General features: G+C 45.7%; 1 protein-coding gene across 9 annotated transcripts in view; it reads right to left on the minus strand.

The window, feature by feature from the left end:
- Positions 1 to 21,756, minus strand: part of LOC131239905 (zinc finger CCCH domain-containing protein 67-like) — a 96,680-nt gene extending 74,924 nt beyond the window's left edge. For 2 of the 9 annotated variants that reach the window (XM_058237831.1, XM_058237830.1), the window contains exon 1: positions 21,222 to 21,731. In XM_058237831.1, coding sequence (XP_058093814.1) covers positions 21,222 to 21,530 — 309 coding nt within the window. In that variant the 5' untranslated portion in view covers positions 21,531 to 21,731. Of the gene's footprint in view, positions 1 to 21,221 lie in introns of all 9 variants that reach the window. The other 7 variants (XM_058237829.1, XM_058237827.1, XM_058237833.1 and 4 more) reach the window with 6 other exon arrangements.
- Between the last annotated feature and the right edge of the window lie 5,253 nt (positions 21,757 to 27,009).

The raw sequence follows: 27,009 nt of genomic DNA on the forward strand, positions 1-27,009 counted from the left end.
TTGTCAAGTAACCCGATTGGCCTACTGTGTGTTTACCATGTATGAACACTACTGCTTGAACCTAAGGTACCCCTTACCAATGTAAAGACCCGTTTCAACCATGGTACCACGATCCGCCAAGACTCATAAGCCGAGCATGGTGGTATGGGACACCGTGGTCGAGCTATCGGCCTACGCTGGGGTGACGAACCTCCCCGTAGTGACCAGTGAGCAACCCAAACTCGTGAGCCGAATACGGTGGTATGGGACACTATTCGAGCTGTCAGCCTACACTGGCGCAGCCTGGCTGTGGTCCTCAGTAGGGTTGGTGACGAGCCTTCGAAAATAAACTGCCAGTTAGTAGGGCGTTAGTGGAGTGACCTCGAGTATGAAATAGGCCTACCCCGGTGCAGCCTGGCTGTGGTCCCCAGTCGGGTTGATGACGAGCCTTCGAAAATAGACTGCCAGTTGGTAGGGCGTTGGTGGTAGTGACCTGAACTTGCCTATCGTATGTGACTGCTAGGATTGACGACCCTAGATGGATCAATGTTTGGGTATATGATATAAAAGGAGGTGCCTTAGCTTCCCAATCCTGTTGTATGAAAAAGCCTAAGTAAGAACTCGTTAATCACGATCATACATGCATTGCATGTGCTTTGGCGAGAAAGTGCACAGAGGAAGGGGTGCATGCCGCGATCGTAAGATGTCGTCGTAAGAGGGAGTGTAGGCGAGGGCATGCATCATTATCACATACCATCCTTGCATTAATAAAAGTACTTAGGACCTGATTGTTGTGTTGCTTTATCATTACTGCTTGACTGAATTGATAACATGTTAACCTTTGCTTTATAGCTCCACTGAGTTGATCACTCACTCCCACGTTACGGGACGGTGTTTTAAACACTAACCAGACCCTGTTTTAGTTTCAGATGATGGCGATGCTTACGAAGTGGAGCCGGACTTTTATGATGATGAGGGTTTCTCCTACATGCAGCTATCAAGCGAGTCTATGTAGACCATGTTCTGATCGACGGGGTTACAGGGATGCTGATTAGACTCCATTACACTTGTTATTTTGCACTTTTGGAACAGCCATGTATATTCATTTTATTCATTTTTGGAGTATACATGTATATATTTAACCTAGTAACATGTCACACTCTTGAGACTTACAACAGTTTATATATTTTATATATCTATCACAGTCTTCCGCTTGCGTAATTTAACAGTCTCTGGAGTATGATATGCTAATTTGGTATAATCCCATTCATGTTTAATGCACAAATATGGACAGCATTCAATCATCATTACCTATGTTGCATAAGTGATGCGTTGGAACTCGGGAGCTGAGCTTCTGCTCAACCCCCGATTTTCAGGGCGTTACATAGGAACTGCAGGTAAAGATGGGATTGGATTTTCTCTAGCAGGAGAGGGAATTAGGGAAATTTGCAGGGCGCCTTCAGCATCCGGAGAAAGGGGAGGAGTTGGGGCATGGGTGATGGTTAGAGAGGATTGGGCAGAACTCGTAGGGGTAAGAGGCCTTCTTAAGTTAGAGACGGGGACAGGGCCTAATGATGAGGGAGGCAGGGAATGGTCGGAAATAGGGGGGGATTCGGGTGACGGAAGGCTTTTTCCACCCATTGCCTAGTGGATTCCCTAGCACAGATGGGGGGAGAGGGGGAATTTCCTACAACATAGGAAGCTGAGGGAGGTAACTCGATTTGGGGCCAAATCGGGAATGATTTTCCACCCACTGAGAGGCTCCGAACACTCTGGAGTATCGACCCCTGGGTGAAGGCGGACCTTGAATCTGGCTGCTATTTGGATGAGGCCAATTGTCGAACACCTATCGACTTCTAGCACATCCCTGAAGTAACTCCCCAGTGAGACAAAGACAGAGTGAAGCCAGGCATGGGTCGGGATGCCGAAAAGACGAATCCAAACGCCTTCGGAATCTAGGGAGGAGCTCGAAGACCAAACCTCCATTTTCGTTAGGCCCATGCTGGAATGCAGAGATGCATCAAAGAAAGAGGAGATCAGTCCCATCCTTGTCTGGAAGACGAGGAGGAACCGATCTTCAGCAATGCAGGAGATGTTAATGGCCGAAGAGATAACTGGAGGCTTGGATGCACTGGAGCATGTGCTTGATCGAGACTTCAGGGTCTTTGGCATGGCCCACTAAGGCGAGGGCAAGCTCCGCAAGCTTCTGCTTCACTTCCTGACTGTCAGCTAGGATCGGAGGGAAGGCAGGGGAGGGGATCGAGGGGGGCTGGCTGCTTGGAGCAATGGGAGATGGAGCTTTCTCTGAGACAATCCCGGCTCTGGCCATACCTGTGACTGTGTCGAGGAAGGAAAGGTCCCTCCATGCGGGATGTTCGATGGGGCGGGAGGATCTGGTGGAAGTGGGGAGGGGTTGCGGGAGATCTTGGCTCTTCCTAGTTTTAGCCCAGGAGATGCCCCAGCACCTACTGTCCACCATTTTTCCACTGAGGGTTCCCATGGCAGCTTTCGCATCATCTTCGTAGAGGAAGCGGATGAAGGCATAGTTATGGGGTCTTTGCAGCTGCTAGTTCCAGGGTTTGCAGATGTCGGAGATCTTACCAAAACGGCCGAAGATGCGGAGGATGTCTTCACTGGATGTGTCGCAAGAGGTTTTCCCGACGAACAAGGAGAATGATTTGGGGGTATTCGAGGAGGAAACCCTACAACGAACCTCCACCCATCCAGCCGGGTATGATTGCAAGTGGGGATTGAGGGATTTTGATGTTGTTAGGGGATTTTGTGGGAAGGGGAGGTTGCTAGGGTTTCTATGATTTGGGGGTTTTTCGGGGATTGCGGGAGGGATGTCGGGAGGCACCTCTCTCTCTATCAGATGGGTCCCTCAACGTCTCTGCTTCGATTGTCGACACATGGCCTGGCTACCAACTCTTTAGAATTAAAATCCTCTTCATTCTTCGAATCAAAAGGCGATGATAGCAATGACATAGATGGGGACGATCTGTCATCCTCCTACGCCTTCTCCCTATACTCTTGAATTAGACGGGTGCACCTTCTTGCATATCTCTAGACGATTCTACGAAACATCCCTGTCATGACCCTTTTCTCCTATCGAATCTTGCTTATCTCAAGCGTCCCTCTACTATTCTGTTAAAAATGGGGCTTCTTACCTTCGCACATGTCCTAACCCCGAAGTCTTTCCCTTCAAGCCACATTAGAGAAATGGAGATTTTGCCCTTTCCTCCTCTGTTATCTCAGCTCCCAGAAAGGAATCTCATGGCAATGAATATGCTCTCTTCCTAACATTCTCAACCTCCCTCCCTCAAATGTCTTTTAGCATTTACTGCTCCTAGATTCCCCTTTGAAGAGCCCTTCTTTGCATGTTCTTCCAGCCACCCTTCTAGTACCTCACGAATGGGCGTTAGTACCAACCACTTCAATCTCCTCTACCCCCGTCTCCTATTCGCCCCTCCCTGAGGTGTCCCTACCTCCCGATTCTTCTAACCCTTTTTTTCATGAATGTCCCTCCCATCCAAGTCCTCCCGACAGACCTTCCTTGCCCTAGACTTCCTGAATCCTCTATTCTCACCTCCCATAGTGACGCCAATTCAATTCTATCCAAATGTAAGAATCCCCGATGAGTCAAAGGACTCATGGATTTCAAAATGGCAATTGTAATGTCTTTCAAAGATAAGGAACACTACATCACTCTCCTCCAATTCATGGAGGAGCGGGGAGCTCAAGCAACAATAGCAGCCAAGAAACCTTCCAAATCTCCTCGAGGATGGAAGGAACTGGGTAAGTCTCGAATCCTCTATCAACTACAAGGTGGGCTCGAGCTCTTGCTCTACTAAGAAAGGGTGCAAGGGAAAATCGCTTGGCCAATAAAGATCATCTCTTAAAACATGCAGGTCTTTGCAGTGGTGGGAAAAAAGCCCAAGTCAAAGATATGCCTCGCAAATTCAAAGTAAATATCGTTGTTATTCAAGAAACCAAGCTGCATTTGGCAAGTCGATCCATTTTAGATGATGTTTAGGGTATTCGGCACAAGGATTGGATTTCTCTTTATGCAGTAGGCTCCTCAGGGGTATTCTTGTTACTTGGGACACTAGATCTTAGGTCCTAGAAGACCCAAATTGGAACCTTTGCTATTATTGTTATTCTCAAAAGCCCTTCCTCTGTCTTTTAGTGGATTTTCTCTTTGGTTTATGGCCCTTGTTCTTCCTCTCAGAGGCAAGGTATTCCAAAATGGTAACAGTGGCCGTAACGGCCACCACCATTACCATTATGATACAACTGTTTTTTTTTTTTTTTTTTTTTGAAAAAACTATTACTGGACCATTACAGGGCCGTTGCGATCCGTTACAAGGCCGTTACGGCCTGTTTTGTCTCTTACAGCCATTTCGACCCCGTAACGTGTAACGGTTATGACCATTATCGTTACGTAACGGCCGTTACGACCGTTACGTAACCGATTTTGAATACCTTGCTCAGAGGCCTTTTCTTTGGGATGATCTCAATGCTATTGGGCTCAAATGGAACTTGTCTTGGTGACTATGAGGTGACTTCAATGTTATTTGTTTCTCTTTCGAAAAATCCAATAACTGTCATGTGTCCAAAAGCATGAGAATGTTCTCTAATGGGTGGGAGCCAAGACCTCATCGATCTTCCTCTCTTAGGGGCACTCCTAGAGAAGCCTATGGGACATCAGTTGCGCAGCAGGAGATTAAGTGGAGGCAAAGATCTAAGGCCATTTGGCTAAAGTCGGGTGATAAAAATACTCATTATTTTCATGTTATAGCCAGCGAGAGATATCGTGCTAACAAATCAATGGTGTTTCAGTCAATGTCACTAAGATTGATAACAAGCAGCGGGTATCTAATCATGTGTCTTTCTATTCCTCTTTGTTTGTTTCTAAATCCTGGTTGAGACAAAGGTTGGATACTCTGGACTTTCCCAAGATCTCTGTTAATGAAAGGGATTCGATTAAAGTTCCCTTCTCTGAAGATGAAATTAAGGCTGCAATTTTTTACCTCGACAGAGATAAATCCCCTGTTACAGATAGGTTTCCTCTATCATTTTTTCAAGTCTTTTGGGATAATTTTAAATCGGACATTCTCTTTCCTCTCTGACTACAATCGCTCAGGTTCGATCTCTAAATCCAAGGGAGCTTCATTCATCACCCTCATTCCAAAGACCGAGGGCGCTTCGGATCTTAAGAACTTTCACCCTATAAGCCTTTTAGGGGGTCCCCTATAATATATTAGAAAAAAATCTTGCTTCCAGACTTAGACATGTGATTTTTAATATCATCTCTGACGCCCAAGGGGCCTTTCTGGCTAATAGACAAATCCCGAATTGTGCTCTGTTAGCCCATGAGTGCATTGACTCTCGTTTCAGAGAAGGTCAATGCGGGCTAGTCTGTAAGCTGGACAATGAAAAAGATTTCGACCATGCAAATTGGGGCTAAATTGATTATATGCTCGGCAAGTTCGGGTTCGATGCTACTTGGTGTAATTGGATTAAATCTTGCCTCTCCTCTACGCCTTTCTTTGTTTTAGTCAATGGCTTCTCGAAAGACTTTTTCTCTTCATCTATAGGCCTTAGAGGGGGAGACCCTCTCTCACCCTTTCTTTTCGTTATTGCCTCTGACAGCCTTAGCCAAATGTTGAAAAAAGGGGAATCCATTGGCTTCTTCAGTGGCTTCAAAGTGACTCCCTCCAGCCCCTCCATTTCCCACATCCAATTTGTAGACAATACCCTCCTCTTCTGCGAAGCCACTGATTTGACCGTTGGCAACTTGAGAAAGGTTATCCGTTATTTTGAGGCCATCTCAAGGCTCAAGATCAACATCTTTAAAGTGAAATGTTAGGAATAAACATTCCTGATAATCTTCTCTCTTCCCTTGCAGAAAGTGTTTGGCTGCAAAGCTAGATCTTTCCCTTCCAAGTATCTAGGGCTCCCTCTTTGTGTTGGCGAGCCGGCCATTTATCTCTAGGACGTAGTTATTGAGAGAATGGAAAGGAAATTAGCACCTTGGAAGAGTCGTTTCCTTATCTCTAGGGGCCCACCTTATGTTGATAAAATCAGCCCTGTCAAACCTCCCGACTTATTTTCTCTCATTGTTTCACTACCTAAAGTTGATCGTCTCGAAAATTGACAAACTTGGAAGAGACTTCCTTTAGAAAGGAAGCACCCCTAGTAACAAGTTTCAACTATTGAGCTGGTCTAAAGTTTGCAAACCGGGAGCTGGTTTTAGGGCTCTAATGGATGTCAACTCTACTCTCCTGGGGAAGTGGCTATGGCATTATGGTGCCAAGGTAGGAAATTGGTGGAGGGAAATCTTAGCCTCCAAATACAGTTTGGAGGATGGTGGATGGCTCACCAAACCCTCCTCCAATTATAGAGCTTCCTATATTTGGAAAGTTGTTTATAGCCTTAAGGCCAACTTCCTTAAGGGTGTCTCTTTTAGATTGGGAAATGGATCTAGGACTATATTCTAGTTTTTTTTTTTCCAAAGATAACGGGACTATATTAAAGGGAAAAAGGAAATACAACAAGAGACTGCTGAGATAGCAGCAAAGCTAGAAATCTAGAAACAAAAGATCATAGTCCTTAAGACAATTAACTAAGACAACCCATTCGACAATCAGCCTTTTGGCCCTATCCCAAACAACTTGAACCGAGGAGAGCTTATTGTTAAAACATCTGTTGTTTCTTTCCTCCCAAACTGACCACCAGATTGCAAGAAGCGCCATTCTCCAAACCTGAGTTCTGCATTTACCCAACTTAAAACCGTGCCAAGACGACCACATATTGAGGGAGGAGTTCGGGAGACAGCCGCTGATATTAAATCTTCTGAATAATTCCGCCCAAATCTGAGAGATGAACCGGCAATGAATCAGGAGGTGATCAACGGATTCTTCATCTTGCATGCAGCAAAGGCAAATGTTCACTATTTGCATGCCTCTTTTCCAAAGGTTATCAACTGTAAGGATCCGCTTTCTCCCAACCAACCAGGCGAAACAAATGAATTTAGGGGGGGCTAGATATTTCCAGATAAAAGGGGTCGTGGAGCCTGCTGAGACGGACAAAGGGGTAAGGAGAGAGTAGAGCGATTTCATCAAAAACATACTGGTTTTGTCCTTAGCCCAGATCGGTTTGTCGGGAGAAGTGGGATCAGGGATCGCCTGAGAGATCAAATCGAGCAGCCCCATAAATTCTTCCACTTCCCGGTCATGGAGATTCCTGATGCACTTCACGATCCAAACGAAACTGGAATTAGAGGTTTCATAACAGCTAGCGACCGGGATGTTCTTCTTTGGACTCAAATTGTAGATGTTCGGAAATCTGTTTTTGAGGGGCTCCTCGCCCATCCAAATATCCTTCCAGAATCTTATATCAACGTCGTTGCCAAGATCAAATCTGATGTTATCAATAACCACCTTCTTGGATCTCAAGATCCCTTTCCAAATGAACAAGGCCCTATATGACGTGGAATCCTTGGTCCACCAACCACCAGGGGATGTACCGTACTTGCCTTTGATGATGGAATTCCAAAGGGCATTATTATCGGTGGCCAGTCTCCACATCCATTTACCAAGCAAGGCGAGATCATGATCTTCAGGTTTCTGATACTAGCACCCCCCCTCCTGGAAATGTTTGCAAGCTTCATGCCAGTCCAGAAGGTGTAATTTCTTCTGCGAGTCTTTTCCGCACCAAAGAAAGTCACGACGAAGCCTGTCTATTTGAATCAGAACTGAAGGAGGGCAACGAAATAAGGACATGAAATAAACTGGCAGATTAGATAAGGCCGCCTTGATGAGCGTGAGGCGACCACCCATAGATAAGTATTGGCATTTCCACCTGGCTAAGTATTTCTAGAATTTGTTGACAATTATTTCCCACATTTTCTTCGGCGGAGGACCAATGGAAAGGGGGAGGCCCACAAACGTGGAGGGGAAGAGGGCTGCTGAACACCCAAGGATCTTGGCACAAGAGTACAGCTCTGAATCTGAGATGTTGACACCATAAATTTTTGATTTAGAGAGGTTAACTCTCAGCCCCGAGACAGCCTCAAAACAGATAAGGGTTGTGCGCAAGTTGTCGATGCAGGATGGGACCGCTTCAGAGAAGATGAGCGTGTCATCTGCAAATTGAATGTGGGAAATAGGAGCTGGGACACCCGGCATAGAAACCCCTTTAAGGATCCCAACCTCTTGACCCCGAGATAGCATCTGCGATAGGGCCTCACCCACCAAAAGAAAGAGGAGAGGAGATAAAGGGTCGCCTTGACGAATCCCTCTCGAGCTTTTAAAGAAACCATGCGGGGAACCGTTAATGAGAATAGAAAAGTGGGCTGATCCTAAGCACGCCTTGATCCAGCCTCTCCATCTCTCTCCAAATCCCATGTGACCCATCATGTACTGAAGGAAGGCCCACTCCACATGATCGTAAGCCTTTTCGATATCCAACTTACAAAAAATGCTTTTCAAACCAGTTTTGTGACACAAATGCAGGCATTCATTTGTGATCAAGGCGCAATCAATAATCTGTCTGCCCTTGATGAACGCATGCTGATACTTAGAGATAAGCTTTCCTATAACTTTCGAGAGTCTGATAGACAGAATTTTAGCTAGGATTTTGTAGGGCCCCCCGATCAAGCTGATAGGCCTAAAGTCGGAAAAGGAGCTCGCGCCTGCTATCTTGGGGATCAGCGCAATGAAGGAAGTGCCTAGGCCTTTTGAAAGTCTGCCCTTGAGATAAAATTCGTGAAGGAAATCCATAACATCCTGACGGACGAGGTCCCAAAAAGATTAGAAGAACGCCATAGGAAAACCGTCAAGGCTAGGGGACTTATCTCCTCCCATCGAGCCAATGGCCATTTTGACCTCTTCTTCAGAAAACGGGGCTTCAAGGAGCGACAAGTCTGAATCTTCGAGGGAGCTAAAAGCAAGGCCATCTAAATTGGGTCTGATCCAATCTTCCGCAGAGAGGAGGCATTTGAAATGCCGAACCGCGTGCTCCATAATCTCCTATCTATCTTCGATATGGATTCCATCCATAGAAATGGATAAAATGGCTCTGGCTTGGGACCGCACGTTAGTAATGGTATGGAAATACCTGGTGTTTCTATCCCCTTCTGATATCCATTTGGTCCTGGACTTGAGTTTCCAGGAGATTTCATCCTCGAGGGCCCTGGCAAAGATGGCTTGGATGATTTGAATACGCCTATATAGAACCTCTGCAGTCAAGGGACCACCTTCTGCCTCAAAGTCGATGCACCACAACTCAACAAATAGAACTTCCGTCTCGGCTTCCCATTTGCGAAATTCGACTTCCTTCCAGTCTTTGAAATTCTCCTTGAGAATTCTAAGCTTACGTAGCAGTCTGTGGCCTGCAAGACCTTCAGCCTAGCAGGTGGGACCACCACTCTTCAACTTTCTGATGGAAGCCTTTGATCTTGAGCCACGAAGAATTGAACATGAAGGGCTTGGGACCCCAGTTAAGTCCTCCAGCATCAGCATGATAGGGCAATGGTCCGAAGTGGCCCTAGGAAGGGCCAGTTGATAAGCAGATGGGAAGGCCTCCAACCAGTCTGGAGAAATGAGAAATCTATCCTGCCTCGATTGGATTTGATTTCTATGACCGTTAGACCAGGTGAAATGAGCCCCCGACAGCCGAAGGTCGACAAGCTCCTGAGATTGGATCCAGTCAAAGAAAGAGTTCATCGCAGCAAGAGCTCTTCTGCTGCAGGAATGCTCCTCCGCAAATCGAACCACATGGAAATCACCTACAAAACAGCAAGGGCCCGTGAAGGACTATCTAGCAGTAGACAATTCATCCCAAAAAAACAGATCTAAGGGAGTCATCATTAGGGCCATATACTGCCGCAATGAGACCGCAGAAATTAGAGGACTTATCTTGGATGATGATAGACGCCGAAAAGACCCCTTTGGAAACTGTCTGGACTTCCCATTTGGAAGATTTCCAAGCAATTAAAATGCCTCCCAATGAACCAGAAGCATCCAGAGACGTCCATTTAGCGTCCTTAGCACTCCATAGAGTAGCCAGAAGACCATCTTTGAAAGTGGGGACTTTCGTTTCCTGGAGACAAATTACGTTCAGATCTTTTCTGCTGATAGATTCCTTGATTAGACACCTTTTCTACCTCGATCCCACCCCTCTCACGTTCCAAGAAATGATTCTTATTGGGGCACCGAACTTCCCCGATTTCCCTTACACCCTTGCCTCGAGCTGGAGGCAGCTAGCAGACCTAGACTCGGTTGAAGGCTTAGAAGTTACTCTGTTACTGATGGATCTGTGGACTTGTTTACTAGGAATTCTGGGGCTTGAGAGAGGTCTGCCTCTGTTTTGAATACATTGGAACAAGGCGGTGTAGTCTATCTCTGTCTTCAAAACATAACCCGAGGGACCTACAAACACGGCGAACCGCGTCCCTGATCCATTTCTTTTTTTGGAGAGAATCAAATGATTCGTCTCTTCTTATATCAGCGGTGGGAACAAGATCAGTGGGATTATGCTATTGTTGAGGGTAATCGACGTGCATCTGGAGTGGCTCCGCAGCAATCACATCATCAGGAATGGCTTCCTGAAAAAGGGTAATGGGGCCCAGATCGGCCCAATCTCGGGATTGGGGGAGGGATGTGACTGGAGAGGCAGGGAGAGATGAGAAAGGTTGGGATTCAAAGAAACGGCTTTAATCTTCTCCGGAGAAATCACCACCCATGGTTGTGGGGGATTGAGGTCTAGGGAGGATGGACTGGAATGGGTGAGGTGAGAGAGGTAAGGGGCAGGGAAGGTGATATGGGTAGTGAAAGAGTTATCGGTTTCGTACGTGGGTGAAGGGAGAGATGTATTAGGGGAGCAACAAGGTCGGGTCAGGATTGGATCCGAGACTCTATGCCCGATCTCAACAAGGGACAACAAGCTCGGGTTAGAAGTAGGAGCAGCCACATGTTTGAGATCTAAATTCGGGTCGATGCCCCTCGCCTCCACGTGTCTAAACCCCGATGGTTCTTCTTCAGCGACGTCCGGGCGTCTCGATGAGTGGGACGTTGAAGGGAGACGTGGCAACATCTGATCGTCCCTTGCTTTAAAAGCGTTTGAATCGTCGCGTCGAAGGCCCGTCTGTAGAGGTGCGATAAGTGCGACCGTGCCACATGGCATATTTTCCTGCATCCACAGCGATTTTTCTCTGGAGATTACGGCTGCGTCAGGGAGACTCGACGCAGGGCCCGCAGAGCTCCTACCACGCGTCCCCCCTTCTCTCGGGATGCATGCGTGATTAATGATGGTAGCAGAGCTGGCAGGGGTCACGCTCGGTGGTGCGCTAGAGCATGCGAGACAAACTCCTTTGGAGACTGTCTTCTTCGGTACCAATTCCGGCGACTATGAAACAGGTTCCTTTGCTCTCCAAAAATCGCTCCATCTTGGATATACGAATCCTAGCTCCTCCTTTTGCACCAGCAGTGACAGCAGTCTATTTCCTATCTTGACCGACAGGTGGGAAGGCAAGGGAGAGTCCTTCCTCCTCACCCAAGCTCTTATAACCCCCAATTCCACTCCTAACTTAGATTTGGAATCTATCTCTAGCAAGAATCCCAAGCTTGAAACAGCGAAATGAGGAATTCATCGAACCAACATTCTAGAGGAACATCCCATACCAAGATCCAAACATTCTCCATCCCGAACATGGAGAACTCGTCCCACGCCATAACTTTAATAACTGGGCCATAAGCATGAAGGTGCCCTGCCATTGTTAACATTTCGTGATTAAGGTCAGGACAAACCTTTACCCATAAATCATTGTAACCCAAAGGTTTGATAACGTAATTGCCAGGGTGAAATCCTGTGCAATCCCTGATCCATTTCTTCACTTGCGAGATCAAAGCTCCTTCTTTGGTTCTTATGACTACTGTATTTGCCAGCTCTGACTTAACTTGGTTAAAACATTCCTGGTTTGCTGAAAGCATGCCCACCTTCTGGCCCTCTATGGCCTCCTCACGTTCAGGATAGTTCGGCACAGGACTATATTCTAGTTGGATCAATGGGATATCAGATAGTCCCCTTTGCTCTCTCTTTCTAGGTTTAGCCAAAATCTCTTCCAATATATCTATCTCTATTTTTAATTGTTTTTCCTCTGATGGATCAGGTCTTTTGGTGCCCCCCTTGTGGAAGAGCATTGTTAGAAGAAGAGACTAATGCTTTTCCGGATATCCTTCGTCTTCTCCATGGTGTTCAACCTATCCCAAGGATGTCGAGTGCTTGTCTTGGACGCTCTCCTCTTCAGGAAAATTTTCAACAATCGCAGTTTGCAGGATCTCTCGTCCCCTCCCCCAAAGAAAAAAAAAAGAAAAAAAAAAGATTTCTGCCTTTGCCTGACTTCTAGCAAGAGGGAGAATTCTTATGGTGGACAACCTTCAACAACAAGGCCTCATTCTCCCAAATGTTTGCCTCATTTGCCTTGGCAATGCGGAATCGATTTTGCACCTCTTCCTTCACTACTCTTTTGCTGCTGAAGTTTGATTGTGTATCTTCAAGAGATTCCATGTCCCTTGGGTCATGCCTGGCTCGATTCGAAGTCTTTTGTTTGCTTGAAAAGCCAATGTCCTCGAAAAGAACTCCAAAGTAGTGTGGAAGATGGCTTTGATGGCTACCCTATGGGCCTTATGGAAAAAAGAGAAACAATCGCAGTTTGCAGGATCTCTCGTCCCCTCCTTCGATTTCTATTAGGATAATTTGGGATCTCAAGGAATGGTTGTTTAGTCTAAATCTCTTCAACATTTCCATCATTTCTTCAATCTTGGATTAGTCAGCTTCCTCAAAGCTTCGTCTCGAGTTTTATAGTTGTTTCTTAGGTTTCTTGATTGTTTCTGCTTTTTTGTTGCTTTTGTTTTTTGTTGTTTTGTGGTTCCTTTTTCTTTGTTTTCTTGGCTTTGGCATTTTGCCTATTAATATATTTCTTTTCAATCTTTAATGTGTGTGTGTGCGCATTTATATATATCTGAATATATGTATATATTTGTATATGCATATGTACGTATGTATATGCATACGTGTATACTATGTATATATAATATGGGGAAAAGTACTATGAGGTCAACCTCATGGGAGCTTCCCATGGGGTCGAGCTCAATGGGGCCCCACTGTGTTGGACATCCACACTGTGTATTTGGTGGGTTCCCAAGTTATGGAACGTCCAAAAAATCAGTTGTATACAAAACTCAAGTGGGCCACACCATCTGAAATAATGTGAAATCATGCTTAAAACATCTAAAAGCACTTGCTAGAGCCCACCTAAGTTTTGGATTAGCTTGAAATTTGACCCCTCATCCAAGTGGGACACATAACGGATGGTTGGATCGTAGACGCCCTCCCATAGAGGTATCATAGACGATGACAATGAGCCACCGACGACAAGAGAATGCGGATGTCCTCCCGTTGGGGACGCCCTCCCATAGAGGTATCATAGACGACGTAGAAGCCGACACCGATGAGCGTTTGAGTGTTCCAGATCCTCCACTTCAATCCACGGAGGTTGTGGGTATCCCAATGTCAGAAACTCGCGAAGTAGAACCATCCAACCCTTTGGAGCCCTTAGTTGAAAAGGAAAACTAAAACCCATGGAGACAAGTCTCCAGGAATCACAGTAAGAAACGCCTAAACCCGTTGCTGAGGTCTAATACTGCGCACCTCCCAACCCTATACGTCAAAGGTTTCCCGGCAGGATGGCTGCTGATAAACTTCGCGCGAATATTCGGGAGAGCAGGAGCGATTATGGATGTTGTCCTTCATAGGAACCGGGAAGATGGTTCTCCTAGAGGATTCGCTCTGATCCGGATGAGCTCGGAGGAGGAGCTGCGCAAGGCAGTGGAGATGCTCCACGGGGAAGGGTTCAGAGGTCAGAAACTCCTGGTCCAACGGGCTAGATTTGGTCCTGAGCGTAATAGGAGAAGCAAAGTAGGGAGAAATCCGAGGTCCAAGACAGAAAGGGCCCCCCAGACCAAGTACTCAACAGACGATTACAGGGTCAAACCCATTGCCTCCTCTACCTGTGCATCGTTCAAAGAGGCTCTTCTCAAATCGAGAGAACCAAATTTCAGTTCGAAGCAACAGGAAACAACACCAGAAGCAGAGAAGCTGCCCGAGAAGGGAAACAAAGCTGAGAGGGTCTAGAAAGAAAAGGGATACAAAGAGAAGGAAAAAAGGGATACACCAGAAGCAGAGAAGCTGCCCAAATTTTCAGTTTGTAGCCTTCAAAAAAAAAAAAAAAACTGAGAGGGTCTCAACTCCAATAGAACCCTGGATATCCATCACTGAAGAAAATCTGGCCACTTATAGTAACTTCCTCAGGAGGTCGCTAGTGGCGATAACGAAACCTGGGGCTACTCTATAAGCAGTGAGCAGTTGGCTAGATGAAAGCTACCGTTATCCGCCAGAATTATTCAACATCAAGCCCATTGGTTTCAACGAATTGTGGATCGATGTTAGTCCTGAAGTTAACCCAGACATGCTTATTGTGGCGGGAGCCATCCACAAAAATGGCCCGATTGCAAAGATGATGAAGTGGGATGAATTTTCATGTTTTGGAATGGAAGGGACCTGGGTATTGATCTGGTCTATTCCCTTAGAGCTGTGGTGTGTAGAATTTTTTTAACATGGCAGCCTCGCGCATTGGAACATTAATAGAATCAACGTCAAAACGCTTAGAGGTGACGAAATGGGGGTCATTAGGGCCAGAATCATGAGGAAGAAGGGAGATCCTCTCCCTCCCCACATCCAAGTCAGGGCAGCGGGCAAAGACTCCCTCCTTCCAGTCCAAAGGGAAGACCCATCGGCTCCTATCCCTCAATGGGGCGACATCTGGAGGTTCGGACAGCCTGCATCGCCACTTGCAGTTACGGAGAATAACCATATCCCTACTGGAGCGTCAGAAGGCGAAGGAGCTCCATCCCAGGTGTCTTGCGGAGCATCGATGGCTATTGCAAGAGTAGCCCCTTCAGTATCCCGCGGAGCACCTCCCCCGGTTGCTGCAACGTGTCTTAAGACGAATGGGTCGAGCAGGGTTTTCGTCAGAAGAAGCCGGGCTTGCGGGTCGGCGTCCGAAGACGCGCATCTCATTCTCTTTCAAGGAGATGCCACACAGTCGTCATCTGGGACAGCGCATGCGCCGTACCTCCCTGGCGTCTGTCGTTAAGTGACGCGTCCCCCCCCCCCCCCCCCATCTCCACGCGGGTAATGTCTACGCAGGACTCGTGTTCGTTGCGCCAGATCGTCGCCTCCGAGCGAGACGCATGTCCCAACCCTTTCTTCGAAGCTACAGATGGCAGCCTCAGGAGGCTCTTCGTAAGTGAGGCTAAGATCCCAGCCTCGGCCTTGAAAGACTTCTCCAAACCACACGTTCCTAAATCGGACAATCCGACCATTCGACGCAGGCCCAACCTCCACGCGTCCGAAATCGGTTGTAGCCAAGACCACCCTTGCTCCCTAGCAGCAATCCGAGCGAACCTATGGTCCCGACCTACGTTCTTCCTCAGCGACCCTCTTCTCCTAGGGAGATTTCCACCCCTCATAGCGGAGCGACTCTCTCGAGCTCGGAAGCAGAGTTCATGACTGGGGGCTCTGATCAAGCGTCTCCTTCCTCCGCTCCCTCTCCTCCCCCTAAGGTTGCTCTAGATCTCTTTCTAGGACAAGCTCTAATCGAGATGTTTCAGGAAGACAGCGAAGAGCTTCTGGAGGTTAAACTCAAATAAGGGAAGATTGAAGCAAGGTAGAAAAACCCCATGACATCCTTCTCTTGAAAGGATCTAGGGAGGAGAGAGCCAAACCGATCCACACCATACAGAGAAAGAAATGGATAAGGGACGCAATGGGCCATGTCGGACATGTTATTGGTGTATCATTCGGGGATCATCCGGAAGATTTCATCTCCCTTTTTCATTGCATCGAGGAGCACGGCCGTCTGCTAGACCAAAGCAGGTCCCTGAGGAAAGCCCCAGCTAGATCGCACAGCAACAGGGAGCTCCACAGCCTGATACTAAGCTCTCCCATCCCCAATCATCCTAACGTTCCCTCTCGGGCCATCTCAATTCAGGGTAGCTCGGTTCCCAAATGAAAATCCTATCTTGGAACATTAGAGGAGTGGGGTCCAGACGTAAACAGAGACTTGTAAAGGACATTAGCAGTAGAAGCAAAGCAGACATGATATGCTTTCAAGAAACCAAGGTCTAGCACTTCAATGATAGATTGCTGGGATCTATTTGGAACCAATCCAAGGTGCAGTGGGTTACCCGGGACGCTGACGGTTCCTCAGGAGGGATCTTGGTGGCGTGGAAGACCTATTCCTGGAATCTGATCGACAGCTGGAGCGGATCTTTTTCTCTCGGTTATTCTGAAAGACACTTCTTCCGATTTTACATGCCTAATCTCTTTTGTTTATGGTCCTAACCAGGAATCTCTAAGGGAGGCTTGCTGGAAGGAACTGCACTCAGCCAGAGAGAAGTTCGATGGTCCTTGGTGCATCGAGGGCGATTTCAACATCACTCGAAGGGCCGAAGCAAAATCTACGAGTGGCAGAGTCACAGTGGGCATGCGCCGATTCTCTCAGTGGATAGAAGATGAAGCTCTAGTCGATCTCCCTTTGCTGGGAAGCAAATTTACCTGGACTAATGACAGGGCGAGTCCCATTTTAACCAGGATTGACTGTTTCATGATATCACCTGAGTGGCTAGACCACTTCCCCCAAGTTGCGCAATCAGCTCTTCCCAGAACCACGTCCGACCACACCTAGATCCTGCTGGCAGTTGACGATCGAAATTGGGGCCCCAAGCCTTTCAAATTCGACATTGCCTGGCTTCAGACAGAAGGTTTTCACCAAATGATTGAAGATTGGTGGGTAGGATTCTCGAGTTCTAGTCTTGCCGGGTTCAAGCTTTGCAGCAAGCTGTGTATGTTGAAATGAATATTGAAGGATTGAAAGGAGGCTGAGGCGAGAAAAAGAGAGGCCGAGCTCGTGGGCATCATTGCTGAGCTAAAGAAGATTGATCAGGAAGTCGAGGCAAGTCAGAATCCTGATTCAATCCCTTGTTGTTAGACTAAAGGAGGAAGAAACTTCTTGGCGTCAGAAATCTAGGTGTAAGTGGATCCACGAAGGCGATAAAAACACCAAGTTTTTTCATCGTCTGGCTAGCAGAAGATCTAGAACAAACGCGATAACTAGTCTAATGATAGAGGGAACTCGTACAGATGACATGGACTACATATCCGAAGAAGTTGTTCGGTTCTACAGGGATCTCTTGAGGAAAGAAGGGTGGAACAGACCCACCCTTGATGACCTTCAATTCGACAAAATTTTTGAAGAAGCAGCTATTCTGGAAGCTCCCTTCTCTATCAGTGAGGTGAAGAAGGCCGTTGATGATCTAGAAGGGGACAGGGCCCCAGGTCCCAATGGCTTCCCAATTGCGTTCTTCCAACACTTCTGGGAGCTTATCAAAGGAGACGTAATGGACTTCTTTTTTGAGTTCTACACTAGAGGCAGACTGTCCAGAGGGATGGGGGCCTCTTTCATTGCCCTCATTCCCAAATGTCAAGGAGCCAATTTGTTGTCTGAGTTCAGACCGATAAGTCTGATTGGGGGCCCATACAAGATACTAGCAAAGGTTCTGGCCTCCCGTCGGTCGAGGTCATTGACTCGGTTATCTCTCATCATCAAAGCGCCTTCATTCCCGGTCGTCAGATCACTGATTGCGCCCTCATCGCTAATGAATGTCTTCATTCCAGATTCATATCCAAAAGCAAGGGCCTCATATGCAAATTAGATATTCACAAGGCGTACAACCATGTCGAATGGGAATTCCTCATGTATATGCTTCACAGAATGGGCTTCGGTGGGAGGTGGTGCAAATGGATCAGAGAATGTGTGGGCTCGGCTGTCTTCTCTGTTCTCGTCAATGGATCTCCGAAAGGTTTTTCCCTAGCTTCAGGGCTGCCTTCACCAAGGCGACCCGCTCTCTCCCTTTCTGTTCTTGATTGTGGGGGAGGCCCTGTCCGCATGCTTTGTAGGAGCTAGGAAGTAGGCCTTATCAGAGGCTTTAAAGTGCAGGGGATGTCCGCTCCAATATCCCATATTCAGTTCACCGACCATATCCTTCTCTTCAGCGATGCTAAGCAAGTGAAAGTCAGCAATTTACGCACTATTAAACGCTGCTTTGAAGCCGTTTCGGGCCTCCGAGTAAATATGTACAAGTCCACTATGCTGGGGATGAATATGGAGGAAGCAGAACTAAAGGAGCACGCTGATTTCTTTTGTTGTGCGGTAGATTCCCTCCCTACATCTTTCGTGGGCCTTCCTTTGTGTGTCGAGAAGCCTCCTAAGAAATCTTGGAATAAGATCATTGACAAAGTCAGGTCCTATCTAGCAAACTGGAAGAGCAGGTATTTATCTTTGGGAGGTCGTTTAACTCTTATAAACTCAGCGCTGTCAAACCTTCCGATCTACTACATGTCGCTGTTTAAGTGTTCGGCATCGGTTGTTAATGTTTTGGAAAAGCTAAGAAGAGATTTTCTCTGGCAAGGAAAGACAGATAAGGAGAAATTTAATCTCGTCAATTGGAAGGTTGTCTGTTGTCCGACGCAAGACGGTGGGGCAGGTATCAAGGATCTAAAGCTTATGAATCGCGCTCTTCTTGGGAAGTGACTGTGGAGACTCGGGAACGAAGATGGGGCCTTATGGAATGAGCTGATAAAGAGCAAATACGGTAAGTCCGAGGGGGGTTGGTGGACCAATAGCAGTTGTAACCACAAGATGTCTGTTATATGGAGGGACATCCTTTCTACCAAGTCGGAAGTTCTTAGTGGTATATCCAAGGTGGCAGGTAATGGATCCCGAACTCGGTTTTGGTTGGACCCCTAGTCGGGGAATGACGCGCTCGACACAGCCTTCCCAAACATATTTCGCATCACCAAATTCCCCCACTGCAAGGTTGTTGACTGCTTATCATCAGTTGGAGGAAATCTCGTTTGGAACATCAAATGCAGAAGGAACCTTCGGGAATGGGAGATAGAAGAATACGTTGTCCTCCTCAATCGCATCTACAGCCTATCGCTTAATCACAATGTGCCTGACAATCTGTCGTGGCGTCCGGATAAATAGGACAGATTTTCTGTTAAATCCCTCTACAGATTCTTGCTTGAAAAAACTGCTCCTCTTGCTAGTCTATTGCGGTATCATGGCTAGAAATATTCGGTCCGTCCCAAAAACGCGGTCTTCGGTTGGTTGGTGGAAAATCAGAGGGTTCTCATCATTGATAATCTGCGGAAGCGGAGAATGAAAATTACCAATATTTGCGTTTGTGGCATGGCCAATGAAGAGACGGTCAATCATCTTTTCATTCACTATCCTTTCACATACAAGATTTGGTCGGTTTTTCTCCACCGCTTCAACATGCTCTGCTGTTTTCCGGGTTCAACTAACAGTCTCCTTTCTTTTTGGCATGGGATTAAATGCGGGAAACACCAGACTCCTCTATGGCGAATGGCCCTTCTTGCGGTTTGGTGGGCTGTTTGGGTCGAAAGGAATGATCGGTGCTTCAACGACAAAGCCAACTCGGCAGAGTCCACTACGTCTAGGGTGATCCAATCTCTAGTCAAATGGGCTACTTACTCGATTAAGGCAATAGATTGTAATTTTGATTTTCTAGCTGCGTAGCAGTTCTGCTATCTCAGCAAAGCTGTGTTTTTAACCCTTTCTTGTATTTTCTTCCCCTTTTTATCAATATAATCCTCTAGGTTATTTCTCAAAAAAAAAAAAAAAGCGGATGGTTCGATGACTAAGCCACATCTCAGTGGGCCTACAGACAATCAAGAAAGTTTCAAGTGGGCATTTAGTCTCAACTGTTGTCTATGGTGTGGATCACCTAAGTCATGGATTGGCCTGATCTTTAGGCCCATGGTCCACTGTGGAAGGGTGCATTTGATTGATGATGTAGATGTCCAACACACATTAGGTGTGGCCCACAGCGATCGACCTCAAGCAGAGCTCCCATGAGGTCGACCTCATAGTACCATTTCCCATGCACGTATGTATATTATATATATATATGGGAAAGGGTACTATGAGACCAACTTCATGGGAGCTCCCCCTGAGATCGAACGTTGTGGGCCACACTGCAATCTATGTCGGGCATCCACCTCATCAATCAGATGCACCCTTCCATGGTGGGCCACAGGCCTAAAATTCAAGCAAAACCGTGACTTGGGTGGGCCACACCACAGACAACAGTTGAGAGTAGATACCCACCCATTGAAACCTTCATGATTGTTTATAAGGCCCATTGACATGTGGTTCAAACATCCAGCCCATCCATTGTGTGTGTTCCACTTGAATGAGGGATCACACCAAGTTTCAGTGGTATCCAAAACTCATATGGGCCCATCCAAGTGCTTTTAGATGTTTTAAACACGATTTCACACAATTTCAAATGGTGTAACCCACTTGAGTTCTGGATACAGTTGATTTTTGGGATATCCCATAACCTAGAGGGGATCCACCAAATGCTCGGAGTGGATGTCCGACATAGATCGCAACAGGGCCCACACAGCTCGACCTCACAGGAAACCATTTCATATATATGTATATATTAGTGGAATGCTGGCCTGCACACCAGTTCTCACGAGAACTCGTGAGAACATTTTGATATATAGAACTTTTTGAGAACTCACCTCCTGTGATATGAGCCCAAAATCTAAACGGTCCACGTGATGCAGCACCCCATGAAACCCCCATGGCCCAACTTTTACCCTGATCCAAAACTTTGGTAGGCCATGGCGAAAGTAAACAGTTTCCTTGCTTGCATTCCCTCTCTCTTTGGTACAGCCCAACAGAGTTTTGTGTGTGCGTGAATGCATGTGTGTGTATAAAGAGAGAGAGAGAGAGAGAGAGAGAGAGAGAGAGACGCATGAACACGCGCACATTACCAAACCATCTTTCACAAAAATAATGCCTTCCCTAGTGGATCCCTTCAGTTCCTAAGATACTGTTATTTCCCCAACAAAATTATCAAACCCCATGAATCCGTAGGAAGCAACAAAATTTTGATTGATTAGACCAGCATAAAACCCTAGATTGGAAATTTGTCCCCAGGAAAGAAGAAAGACCAACAAATTCAAATTACAATACAAGAGCCCCTGAATTCCTGACAATTAAATTGATATAAAAGAAATACCTTGTTTTTTCTTCTGGGCGGGTGATTGAATCTGCAATTGGATCCATACCGGCATGTCCCCGTCCGCAAATAAAACGTGCAGTCTGGCTCCCCAGGTCTCAAAGGATATTGGTGAGATCTTCCACCATTCTTCGAATCATCTACCTTCGGAGCCGGATCTGCTTCAGAATTCTCGGTATCATTTAACCCTTGATTCTGCAACTCTCCATCTAGGGTTTCACCAACGTCAACGTCTCGGGGAGGAGGAGACCCTAACGCTGGTTCCTCACCTTTTATAAAGAAGATGCCTTCTTCTTCACAGGCTCCCATTCTCCTCCCACATTCCAAAACCCTAATTCCTTTTTTTCTAGGAGAGGGGAAAATTGAGAGTGTTCTATCGGAATCTCTCTATACAAGAGACATGGAAGAATACGAAGATTTATGCGGAGAGTTTTAATCGCCCTCTCTCGCTCTTGCGGTGACGACGACAGTTGCCACGTCACACGTCTGACGGGTCCGGGAGCGGATTAGGTGGGCCGCGACTTTAGCAGCGACCCTGGATCCAGCGGTGTGGGTGGGACCCTGACCGTGGGGCCACATGTATACGTTGTATATCTACACCGTCCATCCGTTTCCTGTTGCTTGTTGCTTGTTGCTTGTTGCTGTTATTTCAATCTCGGCCACTAGTAATTAGTGCGGGCGTGCCAGAATTAAATGTACGGCTCAATTCAAACCAAATAGATGATACACCAAGGGCCACGATGACCATATACGTATGAAATTTACTATATTGCTTATTCAGCCACTTAGCTGTACGGATAACCACCTCAATGTACGGCTCAATTCAAACGAAATGGATGATACACCAGGCGCCACGATGACCATACACGTATGAAATTTACTACATTGCTTATTCAGCCACTTAGCTGTTAGGATAACTACTTAAAGTTTTCTTATTGACTTGACCACATTCTATAGTATCTTTCCCTTATTATAATTATAATAAGTATCATTTTCTATTAAATTTTCTAAAAAGGGACAAAAATAGAGTATAACACCTTTAGTAAAAAGTGAATACGATGTTAATTTGTTATTTGGTACAATAAATATAATTGCTTAACCATGTAAAAATACCGATTTCGACCATCTTGACTAGAAAATATCAAAGTCGGTCGACTTGATCAAACTCGGTTATCTTGGTCGAAAAACAACAAATTCGGCCATCTTGGTCGAATTCGACAGTCTTAATTAAAAAATAGTAAATTTGACCATTTTGGTTAAATTCGGCTATCCTAATCGAAAAACAGCAAATTTGATCATCTTAGTCGAGAAATAGCAAATTCGACCGTCTTGGTCGAACTCAGCTATCAGGATCAAGAAAATGGCAAATTCAACCATCATGATTATAAAAAATAATAATAATAATAAATTAATAAATTCGGCCGTCCTAGTAGAATTCAGTCATCTTGATCGAAAAACGGCAACTTTAGTCACCTTAATCGAACTCGACCATCCTGATCGAGAAACGGCAAATTCGGTTGTCTTGGTCAAACTCGACCATTATGATCAAAGAATGGCAAATTTGGTCATCTGAGTCGAACTCGGCCATCATGATCGAAAAATAGCAAATTTAGCCATAATGATCAAACTCAGCCATCTTGATCGAAAAACGGCAAATTCAGACGTCTTTGTCGAACTCGGCTATCATGATCAAAGAACGAAAAATTCTACTGTCCTGGTTAAACCCGGTCATCCTGATATAGAGACGGCAAATTCGGTCAACCTAGTCGAATTCGGCCATCCTGATCGATAAACGACAAAATCAGGCGTGATAATGAAGATTGTCAAATAATCCATTCCGAATAGGGCTTATAGTTGACTAAGGTTATAATACGGTCATGAACTTGGCCTAGTACTTCTCGAACCATTTGAATAATTTGGTTACGATTCAAATGGCGTGATTTGGCCATTGGAGGTGGCTCGGGGTTTACTTGGTTTTATCTTACATGATATGATGAATTCCTAAGGAAGGGTTGCCCCCAAGGTAATCTTGACTTCCTTCTTCAAGAAGCACATTCATGACCTCCAGCTCTAGTCACCTAAACTGGCTAGGTGGCGAAGCATTCCGCTCATCCTGGATCAGTATGGGAAGGGTGTTCCGTTGCAAGGGAGTTATCATGGTAGTTGAGCCATGTTACTGACAGAACTTCCTTTGCCATTATATTGTGTTACCATGATTCTCTTTTAGTGATGACGACCATCAATCGGTGCACGGCCTCGGTCTGGCTAACCAGCCATTTGTTTACAGTGTCAGTTTGAACACAGAATTGCTTGGCCTGAGTGTGTACCAAGTATGACCGAGGTCTTTCGTATTTATTGAACATGTTGAATACTCGTTTGCACATTCTGGAGTTCGACCATTATTTCTTCAATGATGGTCGAATTTGACCAAGACGACCGAATTTGGTCGAACTCAGCCATCTTAATCTAAAAACGACAAATTCGATCGTCTTGGTCGAACTCAGCCATCATTATTGAAGAATGACAAATTCGACTATCCTGGTCAAACTGGGTCATCTTAATTGAAGAACGGCAAAACTGGTTATCCTGGTTGAACTCGTCCATCTTGATTGAGAGATGGCAAATTCGGTCGTCCTGATTGAAAAACGACAAAATCGATCGTGGCAATAGAGACTGTTGGTCAATCCATTTCGAATAGGACTTATGGTTGACCAAGGTTGTAATACGATCAAGAACTTGGCCTGTTACTTCTTGAATTATTTGAATAATTTGGTTACGATTCAAATGACATGATTCGGCCATTAGAGGTAGTTTGAGGCTTGGTTTCCTTCTTCAAGAACAACATTCCTGACCTCCCTCTCTAGTCGTTTGAACTTGGTGGGTGGCGAAGCATTTTGCTCATCCTTCCGTTGCAAGGGAGGTATTGATGGTGGTTGAGCCATGTTATCGATAGAATGGTAATGATGGGCATCAATCGATGCATGGTCTTGATTTGGCTAACCATTCATTTGTTTACAATCTCAGTTTAAACACCATCCACTTATTTCACTATGCCATTTTAGGCCTTTGGCCTAACAATAAGCCATATCCAGAGCTCGAGTAAGCCACACCATATAAAACAAGGGTGACAGTGGCACCCACGGTTGAAACATTCTAGGCCCATTGTGATGTTTGTAGGAAGTAGAACTCCTCCAAGATTGGGCTCATTCGTTCAGCTGCGATATGATTGACAAGATGGACGGAGTGGATCACCTTACTGTGGGCTCCATTCAACAGCAAACCATTATATATATTAAAAAAAAAAAAAAACAAAACAAAAATATGTGTGCGCGCGCGGCTGCCCAGCGATCCGGAGAGCGCCCTCTTTCGGCAAGGGGCCCCAGTCATGGGACCCAGCACGATGTATAGGTTTAATCCTCACCGTCCATTTATTTCATCGGATCATTTTAGCCCTGGCTTAAAAAGTCAACCAAATCGGGATCTTGAGTTGGCCGCACCACAAAAAACAGTGGGGGCAATGATAGTTATGTGGAAACCTTTCTAAGGCCTAGTGTGATGTTTTTATACCTCTTTTTTGTCTTTCTGAGCCCACCACGTGATTGCCAAGTTGATAGATGAAGTGGATCATACACTTGTGGACCCATTCAACAAAAAAAAAACAGTTTACGTACTGGCCATTAATGCCCCGTAACGTGACGGTGGCCGGAGCCCCACTTGGGCATGAACTGGATCCCACTCGTGGGGGCCCGCTATGATGTAAGTGTTCAATCTACACCTTCCATCAATTTTTTTAAGATCATTTCAGGCCCGGGGCCAAAAGATGGAGAGGATCTAAATCTCGGATAATTCACACCAAAGGAAACAATAGAGACTGGGACGTCCACCATTGAAGCTTCGCGGGGGCCCACTTTGGTGTGTTTCCACACCCCACCCACACATGTGAAGGTCACGCAGACCTGGGTGAATAGAAAATACAAATATTACCTCAATCCAAAGCTTTTAGGGGCCACTATGGTCCACTCGTGGGACCCACTATGTTCCATGTGTATGATCCACACCGCTCATCCATTCCGCCGGATCATTTTAAATTAGGGGCCCAAAAATGAGGCCAATCCCGATCTCAGGTGGACTACACCACATGGAGTAGTGGGGACAATAATATCCACGGTTGTGTAACCTTCCCTGAGCTTATTTGCCATGCAACCCGTGCATTGGTACGATGCCCAGTAGATGGCACCTCTATGGGACCCACCACGTGTATCTATTTAATCTACACCATTCATCTGTCTTGCCATATTATTTTAAGCCCGTGTGGTGTGGCTATACACTGTGCCACACCTTTGGAATAGTGGTGGCTGCATGAGCAGTTGAACCTTCCTAGAGCCGCCATGACGTCTATTTGTCACCTTGCCTAAGTAGGGCCCAATTTTGGGACCCCACCTTGTTATATGTATGTAATCCATGTTGACCATCTGTTTTACCAACCTATGCAAGGGCATGGGGCCCTGATTAGTGGGCTGCACCACAAAATCTATGCTCATTCGATGTCTCCATTAGAACTTTTTTTTGAGAGGGGTGTGTCAGGCCCATGCAATAGTGCAACGCAGGGACGACGGTCGAAGACCTAGTGGCAAGCTATTGTGGTGGGACCTCCCCCACAAGAAATTAATTTAATACCAGGTAGCAAGCTACTATGGTGGGACCTCCCCCACAAGAAATTAATTTAAACCTGATGAGCCATGTATCAGATACTAAACTGATAAGAACCTTCATACGAACCATTATCAGGTTTAATTGCGATCCACACCCTAGAAACAATGCTTATTTGATGTCTCGTGAATGGATACCTTCATGAATGTGACTGATCTAAATAAAAAAATAAAGTGCAAATTTGAAGCATTCAATTATTATTTTATTAATACCTAGAATTCTCAGGCATGAGTATGTAGTAGGGCGTTACAACAAGTATAATGTCCCAAAATTTTGCAGCCCGAGTACATACTCGTGCCTGAGAATTTCGGGTGTTTATAAAGTAATAATTGGATGCTTCAAAATCGTACTTTTTTTTTGGATTTTTTTTTCCATTTAGATCAATTACATTCACGAGAATAAAATCAACTGTACTTCTTATTCCTTCAAAGTATAAAATCAAATAATTGTCTAATGTCCTTTTAAGTGGGGAGCTTATTATATTATTCAAGGTTTTGCAGCAGCAAATAAATAAAGCGAAACGTAATGCTATCTTTCTTCTTATTCAGAATAATCTTTCATAGAGCGATCATCATTTGTATCTTCAATATGCACTTCACCTGCAATGTCTATATGGTTAAAGAGGGTCAATGTCTTACTCATAGTGATGGTTATCCTTTAAGATTAACAATAATTCAAAGAGATTCATAAGAATAGAGTAAGTGTTTCGATACACCTTGTACTCCACCACTATGAAGGATATCGGTATGTGCAACCAACCTACATGAATGTATGCCTAAAATAGTGTGTGTGGTCCATCATACGTAGTGATCATTACGATGTGGAATATAATGCATAAAAAATCCGGCTCGCTCCACATCCCATACTACCGAGATTCGTCGGTGTGTCTAACGCTATAGTGGATTCATGTGAGCACCTCAAGACGACACAACACACGGATCAGATGATTTATGTGACACGATTTGTTCATGGAGCGACTATTTACGACATCCAATCCTGGAAGTGATGTAATACGTATAACGGTTTACTTACATCGATTGTGCACCACTACCCAAACCCATAGAATTACATGTCAACT

The sequence above is a fragment of the Magnolia sinica genome, chromosome 3 (assembly GCF_029962835.1).
Source record: "Magnolia sinica isolate HGM2019 chromosome 3, MsV1, whole genome shotgun sequence".
Taxonomy (NCBI): Eukaryota; Viridiplantae; Streptophyta; class Magnoliopsida; order Magnoliales; family Magnoliaceae; genus Magnolia; species Magnolia sinica.